General features: G+C 38.6%; 1 protein-coding gene across 1 annotated transcript in view; it reads left to right on the plus strand.

Annotated features, from left to right (window-relative positions):
* VWA8 (von Willebrand factor A domain containing 8) overlaps window positions 1–9,735 on the plus strand; it is a 398,466-nt gene extending 388,731 nt beyond the window's left edge. The window contains exons 43-45 of the mRNA XM_031958441.1: window positions 6,122–6,217; window positions 6,938–7,176; window positions 9,501–9,735. Coding sequence (XP_031814301.1) covers window positions 6,122–6,217; window positions 6,938–7,176; window positions 9,501–9,609 — 444 coding nt within the window. The 3' untranslated portion in view covers window positions 9,610–9,735. The remainder of the gene's footprint in view (window positions 1–6,121; window positions 6,218–6,937; window positions 7,177–9,500) is intronic.
* The last annotated feature ends 6,945 nt before the right edge of the window (window positions 9,736–16,680 follow it).

Consider the following 16,680-nt stretch of genomic DNA (forward strand, 5'->3'; position numbering starts at 1 on the left):
TACTAATAATAGCATTTATTTAGTATTTGAAAGTTTGCAAAGAAAGACCAAACAAGATCCTTTTCCCCTCCTATCTTCAGCTCATGGATTTTTTAAGTAACAAAATGAAGGAAGAGATAGATGTTGCAAAGATGCCTCTGGATCAGGTCTGTGTGATGCCCAAATCTAGTGTAAAAAGTGAATGATCCAGGCATTCGGTTACTTATTTTGTCTGCTTACCCATTGGTCTGACTGATTTTTAGAACTAGATTGACTTTTTTTTTTTTTGGCTACATTGACCAGAAGTTCTGGCACTGGGCAGGCACAAATAATCCTCCCCAGTGGAGGAAATGAGCATGTGGGCAGACTCCTGGGAGCCAAGAAGTTTGAAAAGGAATAGAGCTTTGCATAGCTTCATCTGATGTCATCTGAACAAGAAGAATTTTACCCGTCAGCTAAAAGGAAGTAAAAAGTCATATTCATTTATAGCCCACTTACTCCCACCCACTGCAGGAAAACCACTTGTATTTCGGGGAACTGATCGTGTTTCTTCAGAAGTAAGTTATGATCCTCTTTAGCAAATTACTTCATCCAGTCCTCCAACATAGACAGTCTGCCCGGCACCATCTTGGAGCATTGCCCTCTAGACTACAACCAGTTCCCTCCAGGGTCACTTTGGAATCAGATTTATCGAGCCTCCGGCACTCTTCTGTACAGAAATCTTAGAGAGATTTTGTCACTCTCTTAGTGCTTAATGCAAGACTGGAAATAAAGCAGACCTGAAGGAGATGTGCCACAGGTAACTCTGCAGTCCCTTGGAGCCTTCCCTCCTTCCTTTTTCTGCTTCTGTCTCTCTGTAGGCTGCTGCTACATGGTACCTGAAATCCAGGCTCAGACACTGGCTAGCTGAGGAAGTCACTTAATTGCCGTCTGCCTCAGCTTTCTTATCTGTAAAATGGAGAAAAGGCAGCTAAGTGCTGTAGTGAACATGTACTGGGCCTGGAGTCATGAAGACACATCTAATGTCCTGGTCACGGTCCTGGGCAAGTCACTTAACCCTGTTTGCTTCCATTTAAAATGAGGTGATGAAAGAAATAGCAAGACCCAGCCAGTATCTTTGCCAAGAAAGCTCCAAATAATATAATGAAGAGTTGGTCCTAACAACAAAAATGGAGATAAGAACAGGATTGTTGTGAAGATCAATTAGTCAATATTTATTAAGCAAACACTATAAATATTGTTTCAAGCACTTAAAGATACAATAAAAAGCAAAAGACAGTCCCTGCCCCTCAAGGAGCTCACTATTGATCAATAAGGTAACATTTCTTGTTATCATTATTATTATTATTATTTCTTTGTTATCACCTTCAACTAACACAGTAGATTCTTATCAGGTCTTTCTGACTCCATTTTCTCTTCTTCCCAAAAAATGAATGAAAAACTTTTTTTGTTTTGTTTGTTCATTTTTGAGATTGGCATTCCCCATCTTAGCCAGGCTGGAAATGCTCTGGGCTGATCCTCCTCCTGCTATCGGGGGAGCTCTGACCTGGTCTGGTGCACTCGTCCTTAGGCAGCCTGGTAGTCCCCAATATTAATGCTGGACCTAGTAATTAATTGGTCAGCTTTAGCCCTCAGAATTCCCAAACTCAAGTGATCCACTAACCTTAGCTTCCATAGTAGCAGGGAGTGTAAGCTTGTGTCCCCAAACTAGTAGGTGCCTGCTATTTTACAAACATTGTACTAAGCCCTAGGGACACAGAATACAAAAGCGAGATGATCTCTGCTCTCCAGGTGCTCATGTGCTAATGAAGGAGGTCATACATACATACATATATATCAGTATTTACACAACATACACAAGGTAACCATCGGGATGATGAAGAAAGCACTACTAGCTGAGCATTAACAAAGGCAAAGAATGTCATATGACCTGGCTCTTAAAAGAACCAAAGAACTCCTGCAATTCCCCTCCTCTCTGCCTCAGAAAGGTTCAACTACATCAACCTTTTTCCCTCCTGTCACAGCAAAGGAGGTATATCTTGATAAGGCTGTTCCTCTAGTGCCAGCCCATAATCTGCCTCTTCCAAAACCCAGCTGTCTTTTCTTTTCTCATTAAATCTCCACTCCTCACCTTCCCAGAACTCCTTTCCCAATACCCTTATATTTATCAGCCAATCTCCCTCTTATCCTTCACATCCATAGTTCTTGAAATAACTTCCACATTTAATCTTATGAAATAATCAAAGAAATGCCAACTTAAATAACATTGAGGTGCTACCTCCTATCAAATTATTAAAAATAATTTAAAACAATGGAATTTAGTGTTAGCAGGAGTGTAGAGAAACAGATGCACTCTCATTGTTGGTGGAATTATGAACTCAAAGAATGTTTTTTAATGAGCATTCTGATGATATGCTGTAAAAGTTACAGAAATAATCATGTCCTTTAACCCAGTTAAATACCTAGAGAATTATATCAAAAACAAAACTAAAAATCGCTTTCTGTTAAATATATGCATAACAGCCTCCTGTACAAAAAAAAAAATTGGAAGCAACTCAATGTCCTTTGAGGGAATATTGTTGAGTAAATTGTGACACATTAATGTACTGGAATGCTGCAATGCAATTAAGATTGACAAATATGAGGATTATAAGGAAATTTGGAAAAATTTTTATGAAATAATATAGAACATAATAAAAATCAGAACAGGAAGAATGGAATATATGCTAGTTTTAAGAGGAAAAGTCAATGAAAATAAAAAACAAAGATTCCTGAGGGAGAATAACTGAAAAAAAGAGTGACTAAAAGTAGTGATATTTTGTGAGTTTAAATTCATTTAAATATGTAATTGCAAAACAGTTTTAACATTATTTTTTATTTTCCATGTTATTTAAAATAAATCATTAAGAAGAATTTTTTATTTCAAAAGATGTAACTAATAAAAATTTAATTGAATAGAAAATAAAAGCAACAGTATGAAAGGTTAGTATTTCCCTCCATATGCACAACTTATCTTTCTGTCAAGAAAGTAAAGAAAATTTTAAATGTTTCTTTTATTAGAGAAAATAGTATAAATCAACTGAGTTTCATGTTTATGGTAAATTTAGGATTGGAGTTTTTCTTGGGGGAGGGGTGGTTCAGGAGAAAAAAGGTGCCTTAAGTTGCATCATGGTGAAACAAATATCCAATAACTTTTTAGCTTTCATGGATTTGCAACCAATCTAATTGGTTGCTATTTAATGGCATCTGCTGTCCAATATTGTTGGCAATAAAATAATAGTTAAGAGTTTCAGGCAAGGTTGGAGGTTTTTAGAAAGTCAAGTGTGTGGCCATTTTGTCCCAAAAGATTTGGCATAATTTTCAGAAAATGTTTGTTTTGTAGTTGGAGTTAATCAGTCATTTCTTGAATTTTGCTAAAAATTCGTATCAATCACTCAGCAAGCATTGATTAAGTACTACTAAATGACAGACCACATTTTAGGAGACACCAATACAAAAGCAAAGGCTCTGACCCCAAAAACCCCACAGACTAGCCAGGGAAGACAGCACACCAGTCCCTCTGAACATCTGTGTATATGTGTAGATACAGAAGAATTTCAGCATGATTTGGGGGAAAGGTACCAAAAGATGGAGGTATTTAGAAGGACTTCATGTAGAAGGAAATGAGGGATTCCAGGGAAAATAGATAAGGAAGGACGGTTCCTTCAGAAGCTTAGAGACAAAAACTGAAGTGCAATACATGAGAAACATCAGGAGGGCCGGCTTGGCCAGACTTTAGGTGCAAGAAGGGGAGTAATGTGGCAGTAGGCTGGAAAGGTAGGGTGGGATCAAGTTGTTAAAAGCTTTATATACCAAATGCAGGAGTTCTGTTTGATTCTAGAAATAAAAGAGAACCCTCAGTATGATCAAGTAAGAATAAAACCTGGTTCCTCTTGCCATTTAGAAAATTACCTTGGGGCAGCTAGGTGGCCCAGTGAAGCCCTGAAGTCAGGAGGGCCTGAGTTCAAATATGGTCTCAGACACCCAACACTTCCTGGCTGTGTGACCCTGAGCAAGTCACTTAACCCCAATTGCCTGAGCAAAAAAAAAAAGAAAATTACTTTGGTTACTACATGGAGACTTGAGGTGAGAAGAGCTTCGAAACGGGGAAGTTAGGAGGCTATGGTGATAATCCAGGCTAAGAGGGATAATGACATGGGTGGTCATCATGTAAACTGTGAGAAAGGGTTAGATGCAAAAAATGTAGGGAGGTAGATTAGATAGACTGACTGGGAGGATGCTGGTACAGCTCCGTAGTGCCTCTGCTTACAGATATAAGAAGCATTAGGAATGAGACATGAAACAGGGTTATAATCTTATTCCTGATATTTTTAGAATCCATCTCTTTGCAATAGAGTCCTTCCTCAGAACAAAGAAAAACAATTACACAAAAGCATCTGATAGCTCCTGAGCTTGACAACATGTGCCACATCCTGAGTCTGTGATCACCCCCCACCACCACTGCTACCATCACAAAGGAGAAGAAGAAAAATAATGAGAATGATAATAACAGCCAGCATTTATGTAGCGCATTAAGATTTTCAAAGCACCTTGCACATTATCTCCTTGGAGTTCACAGCAGCCCTGGCAGCTAGGTGCAGATGAGAAAGCTGAAGCTGAAAGAGCTTCTATTTGCCCACAGTCACCCAGGAGGAATTTGCACGCAGGCTTTCCTCATTCTGCCGAGAGGAGGAAGACGTCCTTTATCATTGGTTCATGTGGCCACTGCACTGAAATCAGAATTCAGATATCTTTTAGCATTTTTATTCACATCATTTTCAGTCTCCAGGTCTAACTTGCCAATCTTCCCGTACATCTGTCTAATAATTCCTTTCAGTCATCATTTCTTATTATTTTTATAAGGGACTGAGAATAAATAGCCTGAAAGTGAGGGAATATGAGGAATGTGTAAGAATATGATAATTATGTTCATATACTACAGTTTGTACAGCTATTGACCAATCAGTGAATATAGATTGTATGTATTTTACAACTGTAAAAAGTATTTCTGTGAATATTTTGTCGCTTAGAGACCATGTCCTACATGTCTTTCTATATGTTGTAGCATTGCTCAAAGTAGCTACTCGATAATTATTTGTTGATTTGTATTGATGTTTCTTAAATTATTTTATTCTAAAGTTGTCTGACAGTACCCATAACTTCTCAAGTCCTACATTGTAGAGGGCTGGAACTCTGGAGAACTGTATTTGAAACAAGGTGTTAACTCAGTGGAATAGATGAGATGATGGTTCTCTAGTTCACATATATACTTAGTATGGTTATGGAATGGTTCTCTAGTTCACACATACATAGTATGCTGTAATGATGTAATTGTACTAAGGTATATAAGGGCTAAGAGGGCCGGAGAAATTTTTCCATCTTTGACCATCCTCCTGGTGACTCTCCTACCTCCTGCACTCCTCCACTAAGATCATGGCTGGTCCCGAGGTCCTCCAGAAAGCTAGCCCGAGCATTACACTACATCATCCATATACTTGTAATAATCACCAGAAGCTATTAGTATGCCTTACAGGTGCCTATTACCTAGCTAGTTCCACATGACTAGTCATAGCATCATAGCTTTAGGGGAGAGGTCAGATGTCATTTAATCCAGTTCCCTAACCAATTCAGTAATTCCTTCTCTAACATCCTTGGCAAGGACAAATCAGCCCTCTTTTTGAAGTACAATGGGGGCAAGGAACTTGTTCTCAAAATAGCTCATTCCTCTTTCCAGTAATTATGCTAAGAAATTCTTATATTGAACCAAAACCTCTTTATATAATTTTCTTCTAGATGATACTTCAAATTTTTGAAGGCAATTATCATATTCTTACACATTCCTCATATTTCCTCACTTTCAGGCTATTTATTCTCAGTCCCTTAAAAAGTTTTTCTTAAGGCATGTTTTCAGATTCTTCACTAAATGTAATTTTCTTGTCTGGATATGGTCAACTTTGTCACAGTTCTTCTTAAAAGATGGTGCCTAGAACTAAACACAATTCCCCAGAAGTGGAACAATTACCTACTTCTAGATAGGCAGATGGATGGTAGTTGGGTCAAAAATATATGTAGATTTCTGACTGTCTGATTCTCTTGCATGCAGTATGACATTGCTGGACACTCTGGAGATGGTTATGTAAACTTGGTTCCATTGGACAAAATCCCCAAGAACAATAAGGAAAGACTTCAGATTTTGAAGGTAAAGACATTCTAAAGGATACATCTATGTACTGATGTAGATCTACAGAAAGTGTCTTTTGGTCACTAAAAATATACAGTGAAGAAGAGATATAAACATAGGAATTTTATTTTGATTTTCCAATGTTAACACACCACCTTGAGGGGAAAACTCAGTAATATATTTCACCCTATCTTGGGCTTCTAACAAAAAATATCCAAATCCAAAGTCATCCTAGTCCCTCTCCTACATTCCAATTACTCTGCTTAGAACCCTGTTTCTGTGAGTTATCTCAGGTTCTAGATCTAGTTGGTAGCTTTGGGGTGCTGTTCTCTAAAATATATTGACGTTATAAAGTGGTTTAGTTTGGTTTTGGAAGAAGAGAGAAAGGTGAGGAAGAAGAAGGGAAAGGGAAAATACATTGAGTTTTCTCTCACACTCTTCAATATCAAATTTTGTAATCCTACAAATAGTCTCTAACCAGAGATAGAAATAAAAAATATACTTGGAGTAGTTTCACAAACTGAACAGGAAGTGATTTTTCTCTGTTCCTAAACAGTTTGAGAACTCCACTTTATATCATGTAATTTCTCGAGGATTTTTCACAGAAATAATGCAAGCATATCAAATCCTTAGTTTCCATGGTAATAGCTGATACACAGCCATAGCTGCTGTTGCAAATGTCCATTTTATAAAGAGGCTTCTTCCCCAAGATTTTTAATCTGTGTCTTCTGCTCGCAGACAATGCATGCACACGCACAATTCTGCATGAGTGGAGACCATACTTTAGAAGGAACAGAACATGCCATCAATGAGATTGCCAAAGAGGAGGCTGATGAGTACTTTGTCATTGTCCTGAGTGACGCTAACCTGGAACGGTATGGCATACATCCAATGAGCTTCGCCCGGGTCTTGACAGCCAATCCCCAAGTTAACGCTTTTGCCATATTCATTGGATCTTTAGGGGACCAAGCAGAAAGGTATGTGTTCTTATAGAATCAAACAAAGGAAATAGTCATGAAATATTTCATCTATCCCTCATCCCTGGAATGTACACCCTTTTCACCTCTGTCTCTTAGCATCTCTACTTTCAGTCAAAGCTCAACTTATATACCAACCTTTACATGAAACTTTTTCTGATCCCCTTAGCTCCTAATGCCTCCTCCAAAAAATACCAGTGTTTATTTATCTACATAGAAATATATATAAATATATATTTGTGTCTTTAAATACATTTATGTATTGTAACATATTATATATGATATATAACATAACAGATATATATTATATAAAATGCAAGTGTCTAATGTATTATATATATACTTGTATGTATATTATGTGGGTACATAGGCACATTACATATAGATATGTATTTATAAATACATGTATATATTTCTATAAAGATAAATATGCACATAAGTATATAGCATGTGTGTTTGTGTTGGTTCTTCTGATACAATGTAAAAAGAATAGAGATTGTCCATCTTTGTCTTTCTAGTATCATAGTGCTTGACATGTCGCAGGCCTTAAGAATAACTTAATGAATTGATCATCCCTTCTCTCTTCCAATTTTTTAATTTCTGCCTCTCTCTTTTATCCTTCACGTTTGTCTACAAATATCCTCAGGTGTTCCCTATTCTTAAAACAAATAACAAAAAAAAAAAAACTTCACTTGATTCTGTTATTCCTCCTGTCTTCTCCACTCACTTGTTCTACTTCTTATTGTCTGAATTTTCTGATCACCTCCCTGTGGTACAGTGGAAAGTTTAAATCCTGCCTCAGCAAGTTATCTCCGTTGTCTTGTCTGTAAAATAATGGAGATAACAGTAGCGCCTTCTTCTCAGGGTGGTTCTGAGGATCAGCTGCGATAACCAGGGCAAGCACTTTGTAAGTCTTAAGGCACTGTCTAGGTTATCATTGGTTTTATTCATTTCCCCACTTTGCAACCCAATGAATCTCACTCCTCTCCCTGTCACTCCATGGTCACCATGGACTAATGAATGACTCATTCTTGATGTTCTTCTGAATCCTCATCATCCTTTACATTCCACAGTATTTGATCCTGTTGACCTTGTCCTCCTCTGGTGATTTTCCTCCAGACAAACTCGTTCTAGCTTTATTTTCTCTATTCTATTTCACTGGGATCGAAAGAAGTCATTTCATGGCACTTTTCTTTCCCATCTACGCCACTTCCAGAATCTCCTACAGGGCTGTTGAGCCCTGATGTGCCAGCCTGTCCCTGTTCCAAGACTTTATGCAGTCCCCCATCTTTCTTCTCCCACCTCCCACCTCCACAGCGTTTCCTATTGAGATCCAGCTCTCTGGTGCCCACCTCTTCCAGGAGACCTCCTGTCTCCTGCAGCTCTCCCTCCCCAGTGGAAAGGGCGCAGGATGTGGAGACAGAGGATCCGGGTTCAGAGCCCAACTCGGAGAGATGATTAGACTTCTTGGGGTGTAATGACAGTGTCCTTTTTCATCTTCCCTTCTTTCATATCAAGTGTGCTCAGTAAATATTTTGAATTGAATTGAATTATAATGTTGATCTTTCTAAGCCAATGTCACCAGGGTCCTATAACCAAAATCAATCACCTTTAAGAACCCCTCCTCATGGCAGCTCTGGGGAAGGTAGTCCCAAGTAAGATAGTTATCCCCATTTTAGGGGTGAAGAACCTAAGCTTCCCCGGGGTCAGGCAGCCAATAAATGTCAATGGCAAGATTTGAATCCAATTCTACAGAATCCAAGACCAAGGCTCTCTCCATTCTGCCTGGATACTTACTTAGTAGCAGATAGAAAAGGAAAACTGCCCCTCAGTCACTATGCAACAGGATGTAACAAAATGATCTTTATTGAGACTACAGCTTTTTTGAAGGAAGATTAAAATTCTGAGAATATACTCCTTGAGGCCCCAGAGCCCTTGTGGAGGGAAGGGGGAAGGGGCCGGGGATCAGCCCAGTTAATCAAGTTCTCTGAAGAGGGAATTTCAAACCACAGAAACAGTGACTATAATAAATGAAAGAAAATCCTTTGAAAGAAGCTTATTGTCTTACTGAAAAGCTCCTTATGCCAGATCCTCCCCCTCCAGTGGGTACTCTCACTGCTTTTCCAAGCCCTTTATCCCTGCTGACAACTGGATGAAAGTCCAATGACTGGCCAGGTATTAGAAAGTAAAAACTTCCTTTTAAAAAAAAAAAGAAAGAAAGAAAGAAAGAAAAGAAACTCTGAGGACTCTGGGTTACTGAGGCTGGCAGAAGAAGGGCAGTCCCAATTTGCATTGGTAATTTTTTTCCCATTCTAAACCCACAGGCTTCAGAAAACTCTACCAGCAGGCCGGTCCTTTGTTGCCATGGATACCAAGGAGATCCCTCAAATTCTACAGCAGATCTTCACTTCCACCATGTTGTCCAGTGTCTGAGAAGGGTCCTTTATGGGCCCTCTAGTTTAGCCACTACACGAGGTAAATTAAAGCAAGAATATGTATCACTCTAAAAAGGTCTGCTTCTCAAAAAAAAAAAAAAAGGGATGGTGGAACATTTTAATCTGCATTATCCAAGTCTCTCTAAATAATTATTCTTCAGTCAGAATTCCAAAAGACAGAAGTGTGGGGCTTACCTGTAGAAATTTACAGTCACTCATTAAAGTTCAAGGATTTGATTGGTCTGCATTTGGCAGAAGACTAGGGGCAGAAGAAGACAGCTGAGAACTATAGACCAGGAGCCTGTTGGACAAAGAACAAGCCCTCTTTGCTTTTATAAAGTGAAATGACAAACCGATCTCTATACAAGGTAACCCCATCAAACTAAACTGAACACCCCATTCCGAATTATGGAAATGTAAGCCATCACACGTCTGGCCCAATCTGCTCTTGTCCAATAATTGCTGCCATCCATTTCTTCACTCACTTCTCCTCCGCCCCTTGAGTTCTTGAGAACAATAGAGTTAGCATTAGTGTGGGATGATCCGGTATTCAGCCAATGAAACTGACTGAAGATATCCTTCTAACAGGAGAATTTTAGAAAAGGGTTGATTCTTTCAACAATTCTCTTTTCTTGAATATAACCAGAAGGAATCCAAAGATTCTTGGATTGCCTGCTCTCCCCACAGAAATATGAAAAGGTTATACTACTCTGATTTTCCAATGAAACATTTAAGACCCAATGTCCTGTTCTATTTGCCACATCCGGGAAGGGAGAAAGAGAGACAGGGAAACAATAGTTAATTCAACAAACATTTATTTTCACTGGTTCCCTGCCCCTTATGGTTTCTTCCCATTTCAATGGTTCTTCACCCAGAAACTCTTTCCACTACTTCACTTAGTTATGCAAAATTTGTAATATCTGTCTACATGAAAAACATTGTTTCAAGAGACAGGTAACATAAGGACGGCTTCCTCCCCAAAAGAAGGCATAAAGGAAAATAAACACATGTTAAGGTACCGGAGGCCCCAAAGAACAGTCAGGTACCTTTCCTGTGTAAGGATGGAAACATCCTCACACTGTGTGCCTTTCCTCCCCTCGCTCACAAACTTGCTCCAGCTGGTTGACCTTTCCCAACCAGCCAGATGTCACTTCTGCAGCAAAGTCCAATCTCTTAGCAAGAGCTGGACTCCACCATTAATACAGCAGCTTTAGTTCACAATTGACTCTCAAGTTAGTTATTATAAATTATAAATAATGAAGTAAGTTATAATAAATAATGTAACTTTAAAATCTAATAGAAATTGAAGTTGTATATAGCTCATTATGTCTTCTTAATTAAGTCTAAGAGTCTGGGAAGATAAACCATCCAGTGTGTTCCACCCTCCATAATTGACTGTCCAATAAAAAGCGATCCAATTTCTAATGTGTTTTGTTGCTGTTGCCTGATTCCGTGCCCACTGTCTGGCTCCCAGGCCTGAGGCTGCCCAGTAGAGGGAAGGATTTGAGCCATTGAAAGGGTTTGCAGAGAGAATCACCCTGTGGGTTTGTGCACTGGAGGGCTGCAGCTATTGCTTTCCCATTTACATTTTAAGGCAGTTTCTCTTTTTTTTCCAGTGAAGGGATGTCTTTGACAGTCCTTGGGCTATGCATTATTACAGCTCCCCTGGATCCCTCTCCACTTGCCTGCCCCCCTCCACCAGGCACATTAAGGGGCTCTCCAGCAGGCAAGAATGGCTCCCTCCAAGCTCCTTGTTAGTTCCATCACAACTGCCCAGTAAGCAAGCACTTCCAGCTTCAGCGATGGCCTTTGGCAGTTAGCTTGGGGCCCTTGTGTGTGTCCTTCTCAGCCACGTCTACCCTGAGTTTGCCCACTTACCACAGTAGCATTGACCAGAGAAGCCTTTGGGAAGTCAGACTCTGGGCAATTAAAGAAACAGCATGGCGTAGGGGATGGAGGAGAGGAGAAATAGTCTTAAGTATTTAAAACCATATAAGCTGCGGGGAAGCAAAAACTTTCCTCTACTAATTGTTTCCCCTTCCCTTATCTCAGTTGAAATCCTACCTATTTCTTAACGGGGAAAAATTGAGAAGGGAATAGTTAATTTCCACTTCTGCAGTCACCCAAAGCTCATGCATTTATCTCTGAATGTATTTAATAATAAGCTTATACATAAGTGTTTCTTATTGTCAGGATTTTAGGGCATGAAGTCTCTATTTTAGCAAGATATTCACAAAATGATGAGAAGATCCATTATTGGCAAGGGGTGGAGGGATGATAAAGTAGCCACAATATATGCTAGCTACCCTCCCTAGAGTCTTTTGTGTTCACTCACAAAGAGGAAAGTTAAAAGCAAAACTATAAGCCCAGTATAAGAAATGCCGCTTAAGTGCCTCGTATATTTAGTGTGAGTCATTCTTTGTAGTAGCCTCCTATGAAATGTCAGAGGTGGAAGGAAAGCTCTATTGTTGTCAGCAATATTTTTCTGAAAACAAGCAGCAAAACTTCAAATGCCAGATTTTCATTTAGAAAGTGATTTTTCCATAGACAATATATTTGTTTAGAGGAGCAAGTGAAAGTAGGAATAATAAGCTCTGGCTAATTCTAGAAGGTTCAAACCCTGTTTCTATGCTGTACCTCTCAGGACACAGAAAGAAATGTAAATGATTACAAATAGCAGAAGAAGTAAAAGCTTGGAGGAATTTGCTAATGGGGCTTTTGGGTAGCATTTTTGTTTTCATAAAAAGCAGTTACCAGAATAAGTCAACAAGTCACCCATATCTCTATCCTGCATAATATTTCTTTGAGGTCAAGGTCCATGTAGGATTAAATGTCCCAGATTCATCTGGCAAATTGAACACAAACCAGCTATTTTATTACAATATTTTAAAATTCATTGATTTTAAATTTGCCCACACAGTGACATTTATAGGATATTTTAAAATATTTGTCTGAAAAGTCTTATTTGCTATCATTATAAAGAAAAGTCATGCTATTGTTAAACACACACCAAATATATACATGGTTTGTATATATACATATACATATATAATTAAATATATATATATGTACACATGGTAAGTATTATAACTCAAGGTAATGTTAAGGAATTCTATTTTAATTTCTTGTGGAAATTGTGTGAAATCTATGTCATAGATTTATTTAGGATCAGGGCTTGATTTTTGTACCCAGAAAATCTGTCCAGAGCCATACACCTTATGACAATTTCTCAGAAGCCCACTAAGGACAAACCATCCCCTAATTTCCATAGCAATACATTTATGTGGCATTCTTTTTGCATCTGTGTGTTTGTCCTAGATAAGTCATTTCAATGTCCTTCACGGAGCCAGATAAGCTCAGGGAAAAAAGTGATTTTAATTTGGGATGTCTCTTCGGCATTAGGTACTAAGATTTGTTTCCTGTACCTTTCCTCTTACCATGTTCATTGCTGCTTTAAGAGAATGATAATTACAGAATCTGTGGCTCTTCACAGAGGGAATCAAATAGGAGGAGGGGGAGTAGAAAGCCACTGCATGTGACCTTTGTGCTCCTGATGAACAATGAACAATTGTGCTTTTTTTTTTCCAAGTTGTTAAATCCTGGTAAACAAAACAAAACAAAAAAAAAATCTCCCCTGAGAAAGGGGAAGCTGCTTGGCAAGCACACAGCTCAAGTTGCAAATGATCTGACGCTCTTTTCCAAGACTAAATGCCATCGGGTCGCTACCCTTTAAACAGAGAGAGCATCTGTTGGTGCACAGCAGGGCAGTTTGTTTTAGAATGCCAGTGTTACATAATTCTAAAATAGAAGGGCGCTTGCGGTATTTGGCTCCTCGCTGGGGATGGAGGATGGAGGATGAAATAAATGCTCACTGGAGCTCTTGGGGCCAGAGGCCAGCGGGAACGTTGTGTTCTGCTCCATCCAACCTCATTACAGTCTTTCAAGCTCAGAAGAATCACGAGCAGCATCGTGTGGGACCTCTAGCCAACCGGGAGAAGCCACAGCTACCAGGACATTTTTCATTGAGCATTTGGCCTTTTAGAAAAGCTGCTTAGCTGTGGGGCATTTGGGGAAGCAGGAGTGTTTGGACTCAAACAGGCAGGAATAATTCATCAGAATCGTACCCCCAAGGATCGAGTGGGATACTGATCACATGCAGAGAACAAGAATTTGTGTCCGGTGCTTTTCTCAGATTAAAGTATGGAAGCTGACAAGACAAGAATGTTGAACTTTTCTCACATCATGGAGCAGATCTTGCTCCTGTTGGGTCAATAAATAAACATTTATTATGTACCCACTGTACAGCCTCATACTGTACTGGGCAAGACAAGATACCCCTACCCCCAAGAAGCTCACAGTCAGTTTCCTCAGATGTAGAAGGGAGGTGCTTGAGCAAATGGGCCCCTTGGGTTCCTGCCACCCTCAGACCAAGCTCATTGTAAACCCTGAGGGTGGAGGTAGCATAAAGCAGTCAGACTTATTTCAAGCATGTCCCAAGGAAGTCCATATAAACCACCAATCTACTATTTACTAGGCCCGGAGGATCATAAATTGAGAGCTTGATGTTGAAAATCCAGAGATAAGAATAAAAAAAGCACCTGCTCTCAAGAAGCCCGCTTCTCTAGAGAGAAACATGAATATACCTAAGAAAGCACAAATTAAGCAAATATGGAGAATTTAGTAGGGAGATGATGGCAGGTAGGAAGATCTGGAAAGGTCTCTTGAAGAAGGAAACATTTGACTTGACACTGATGGATACTAGAGTTCTAAGAAATGAGAGTGCTTTTCAGGCACAGATTATATAAAGGCTTGGATGTGGGACTTGAAGAGGAGTAATATAAAATAAAACCAGAACAATAGGTTGGAGCCAGATTGTGAAGAGCTTTAAATGAGAAATACAGGAGAGTATGTTTGTTCCTGGAAGTAATAAAGAACCATCGGGCTTTCTTGAGTGGCAGGTCTTTGTTTAGGAAATATCACTTTAATAACTGAATGGAAGATGGATTTTACTACTTAATAGTCTTACACTAGAAAGTACTATCAATTTATACCTTTGGGGATGCAACTAAAATAAAAATATATAGCTTTGTTGTGAGGTTTTTTTGCCCTAATATATGATCAGTTTTTGTGTAAGTGCTGTGTGCTGCTGAGAAAAAAGTGTATTCCTTTCTTCCCCATTCAGTTTTCCCCAGAGGTTTGTCATATCTAATAAAATATATAACTTTAGAAGATAATTTTATTAAAATATAATACGATCATATATGAGTAAAGACTAGTCTTGAAAATGGGATCTGTGGCTATTTTAAAATATAAACTGTTTCTATAATTAAAATTAAAATCATTCTTACATCAACAAAATCTTCCAAAATAGAAGCTCCAGTCCTAATGAATACTATGCAAAGCTGAAAAGGTATGATGTGTAATGAATCCTTCATATGTACAAAAAGTTTTAATTAACAGGATTTAACATTTTTATAAATACCTACTAAATATGACATCCTAGTGTAGTAAGTGAAAGGTCAGTCTTGGAGTCAAGAAGATCCAAGTTCAAATTTTGCTTTGACACATACTGTGGCAAATTATTAAACAGCTGAGAAGGAAAGAAGGCACACAAGCATTTTGAAGTCCTTGCTATGTATGAGTTAACTTTAAAAATTTCTCATTTGATCCCCATAAAAACCCTAGAAGATGGGTACTGTTATTCTCCCAATTTATAGCTGAGAAAATGGAGGCAGGCAGAAGGTAAGTGAGATGCCCAAATTCACATAGCTAGTAAATAATAGAGCACTCAAGTCTTCCTAGTTCCAAGCCCAGAATTTTATCCAATGAGCTGCCTAACTACCAGCTAACTTTTTTCTATAACATATGTTTTGATATTTTATTTTTTCCAAAAATGTAATATAATTACATTATGATTATGGTTTTTTATATGAGGTTTATTTTTGTTAAGTCTCAGCCATGGGCTAAGCATTATTGAAATTAATTATCTCACACACAAAAAATTTTAAAATAAGAACTGGCCAATATTTTGGCCCACTAAGAAAATATATTAAAATAAATCCTTATCATTTGTGATCACCAGCTAACTCTTAACAAGTCTGCTTGTTAGAACAAGTTTATCTTCAGTTATTGCCAGGTTCAAAACTCTTTTCATTCTAGCTTTCATGCTTCAACTTTAGAGATGTGTTTGATGACAAATCCTTGAACTTTGAATCTGCTGTATTCACTCTGAGTGTCAAAGACCAACTTACTGAGCAACTGCAAATTTGCATCAATTGGGAGAACTTCCCATACCAATGATAACAACTATGATAAAACTAAAAATTGTGATTAAAAACTAAACCTCAAAAACTAAAGAAACAATCTAAGGCATTGTGCCTAAGCATTAGGGATGCAGAGATCAACACACACAGACCATGTTTTAAAGGACTTAAATCTAATAGAGGGAAGAACAAGTGCAATGAAAAATAATACAGGGGACCATGGGCTAAGTGTTATAGGGTATCGTAGAAAGATTGCTTAGATTAGATGGATTGTTAGATTAAGAATGGGAAACTTTCCAGGAATCCTTGCCCTAATACCTCCTTGTGGTGGAATTGACCCTGTCCCTGAAGATGATGCTAGCAGAGCCCAAGCTCCAGGAGATCCTATCCATCTGACTCCAGGAGGTCCTATCCATGTGACAGCTTCAAGTACAGGAATAGCCTTGAACTGTCTATTTGTCACCAAAGGCACCAGCCTGGCTACAAAGAGGTTCGTTGCCAGGGCATTGGCAATCAGGTTTTTTTCCTGGCCACAACACCCCATGAAATTGTCTGCTGAGTGTAAAAGGGTTGTGTTCTGCACTAATGAATGAGATCACGGGTGCTTGAAGCAGTAAAAGCTAAGAAAAGTAGGGAGGGAGGAGTACTGGTAATATAAACAGAGCCAATCAAATTGGATAAAAACATAAGTGTGATTATTATCCAAGCAGCCTCAGCCTATAAAATAAGCCCAAGAAGAGAGAGTTTCAAGATAACCAAGGAAAGAGACTTTTCTAGGATGTTCTTTTGCCATCCCAGAACATGCT

Source organism: Sarcophilus harrisii, chromosome 3, assembly GCF_902635505.1.
Source record: "Sarcophilus harrisii chromosome 3, mSarHar1.11, whole genome shotgun sequence".
Lineage (NCBI taxonomy): Eukaryota > Metazoa > Chordata > Mammalia > Dasyuromorphia > Dasyuridae > Sarcophilus > Sarcophilus harrisii.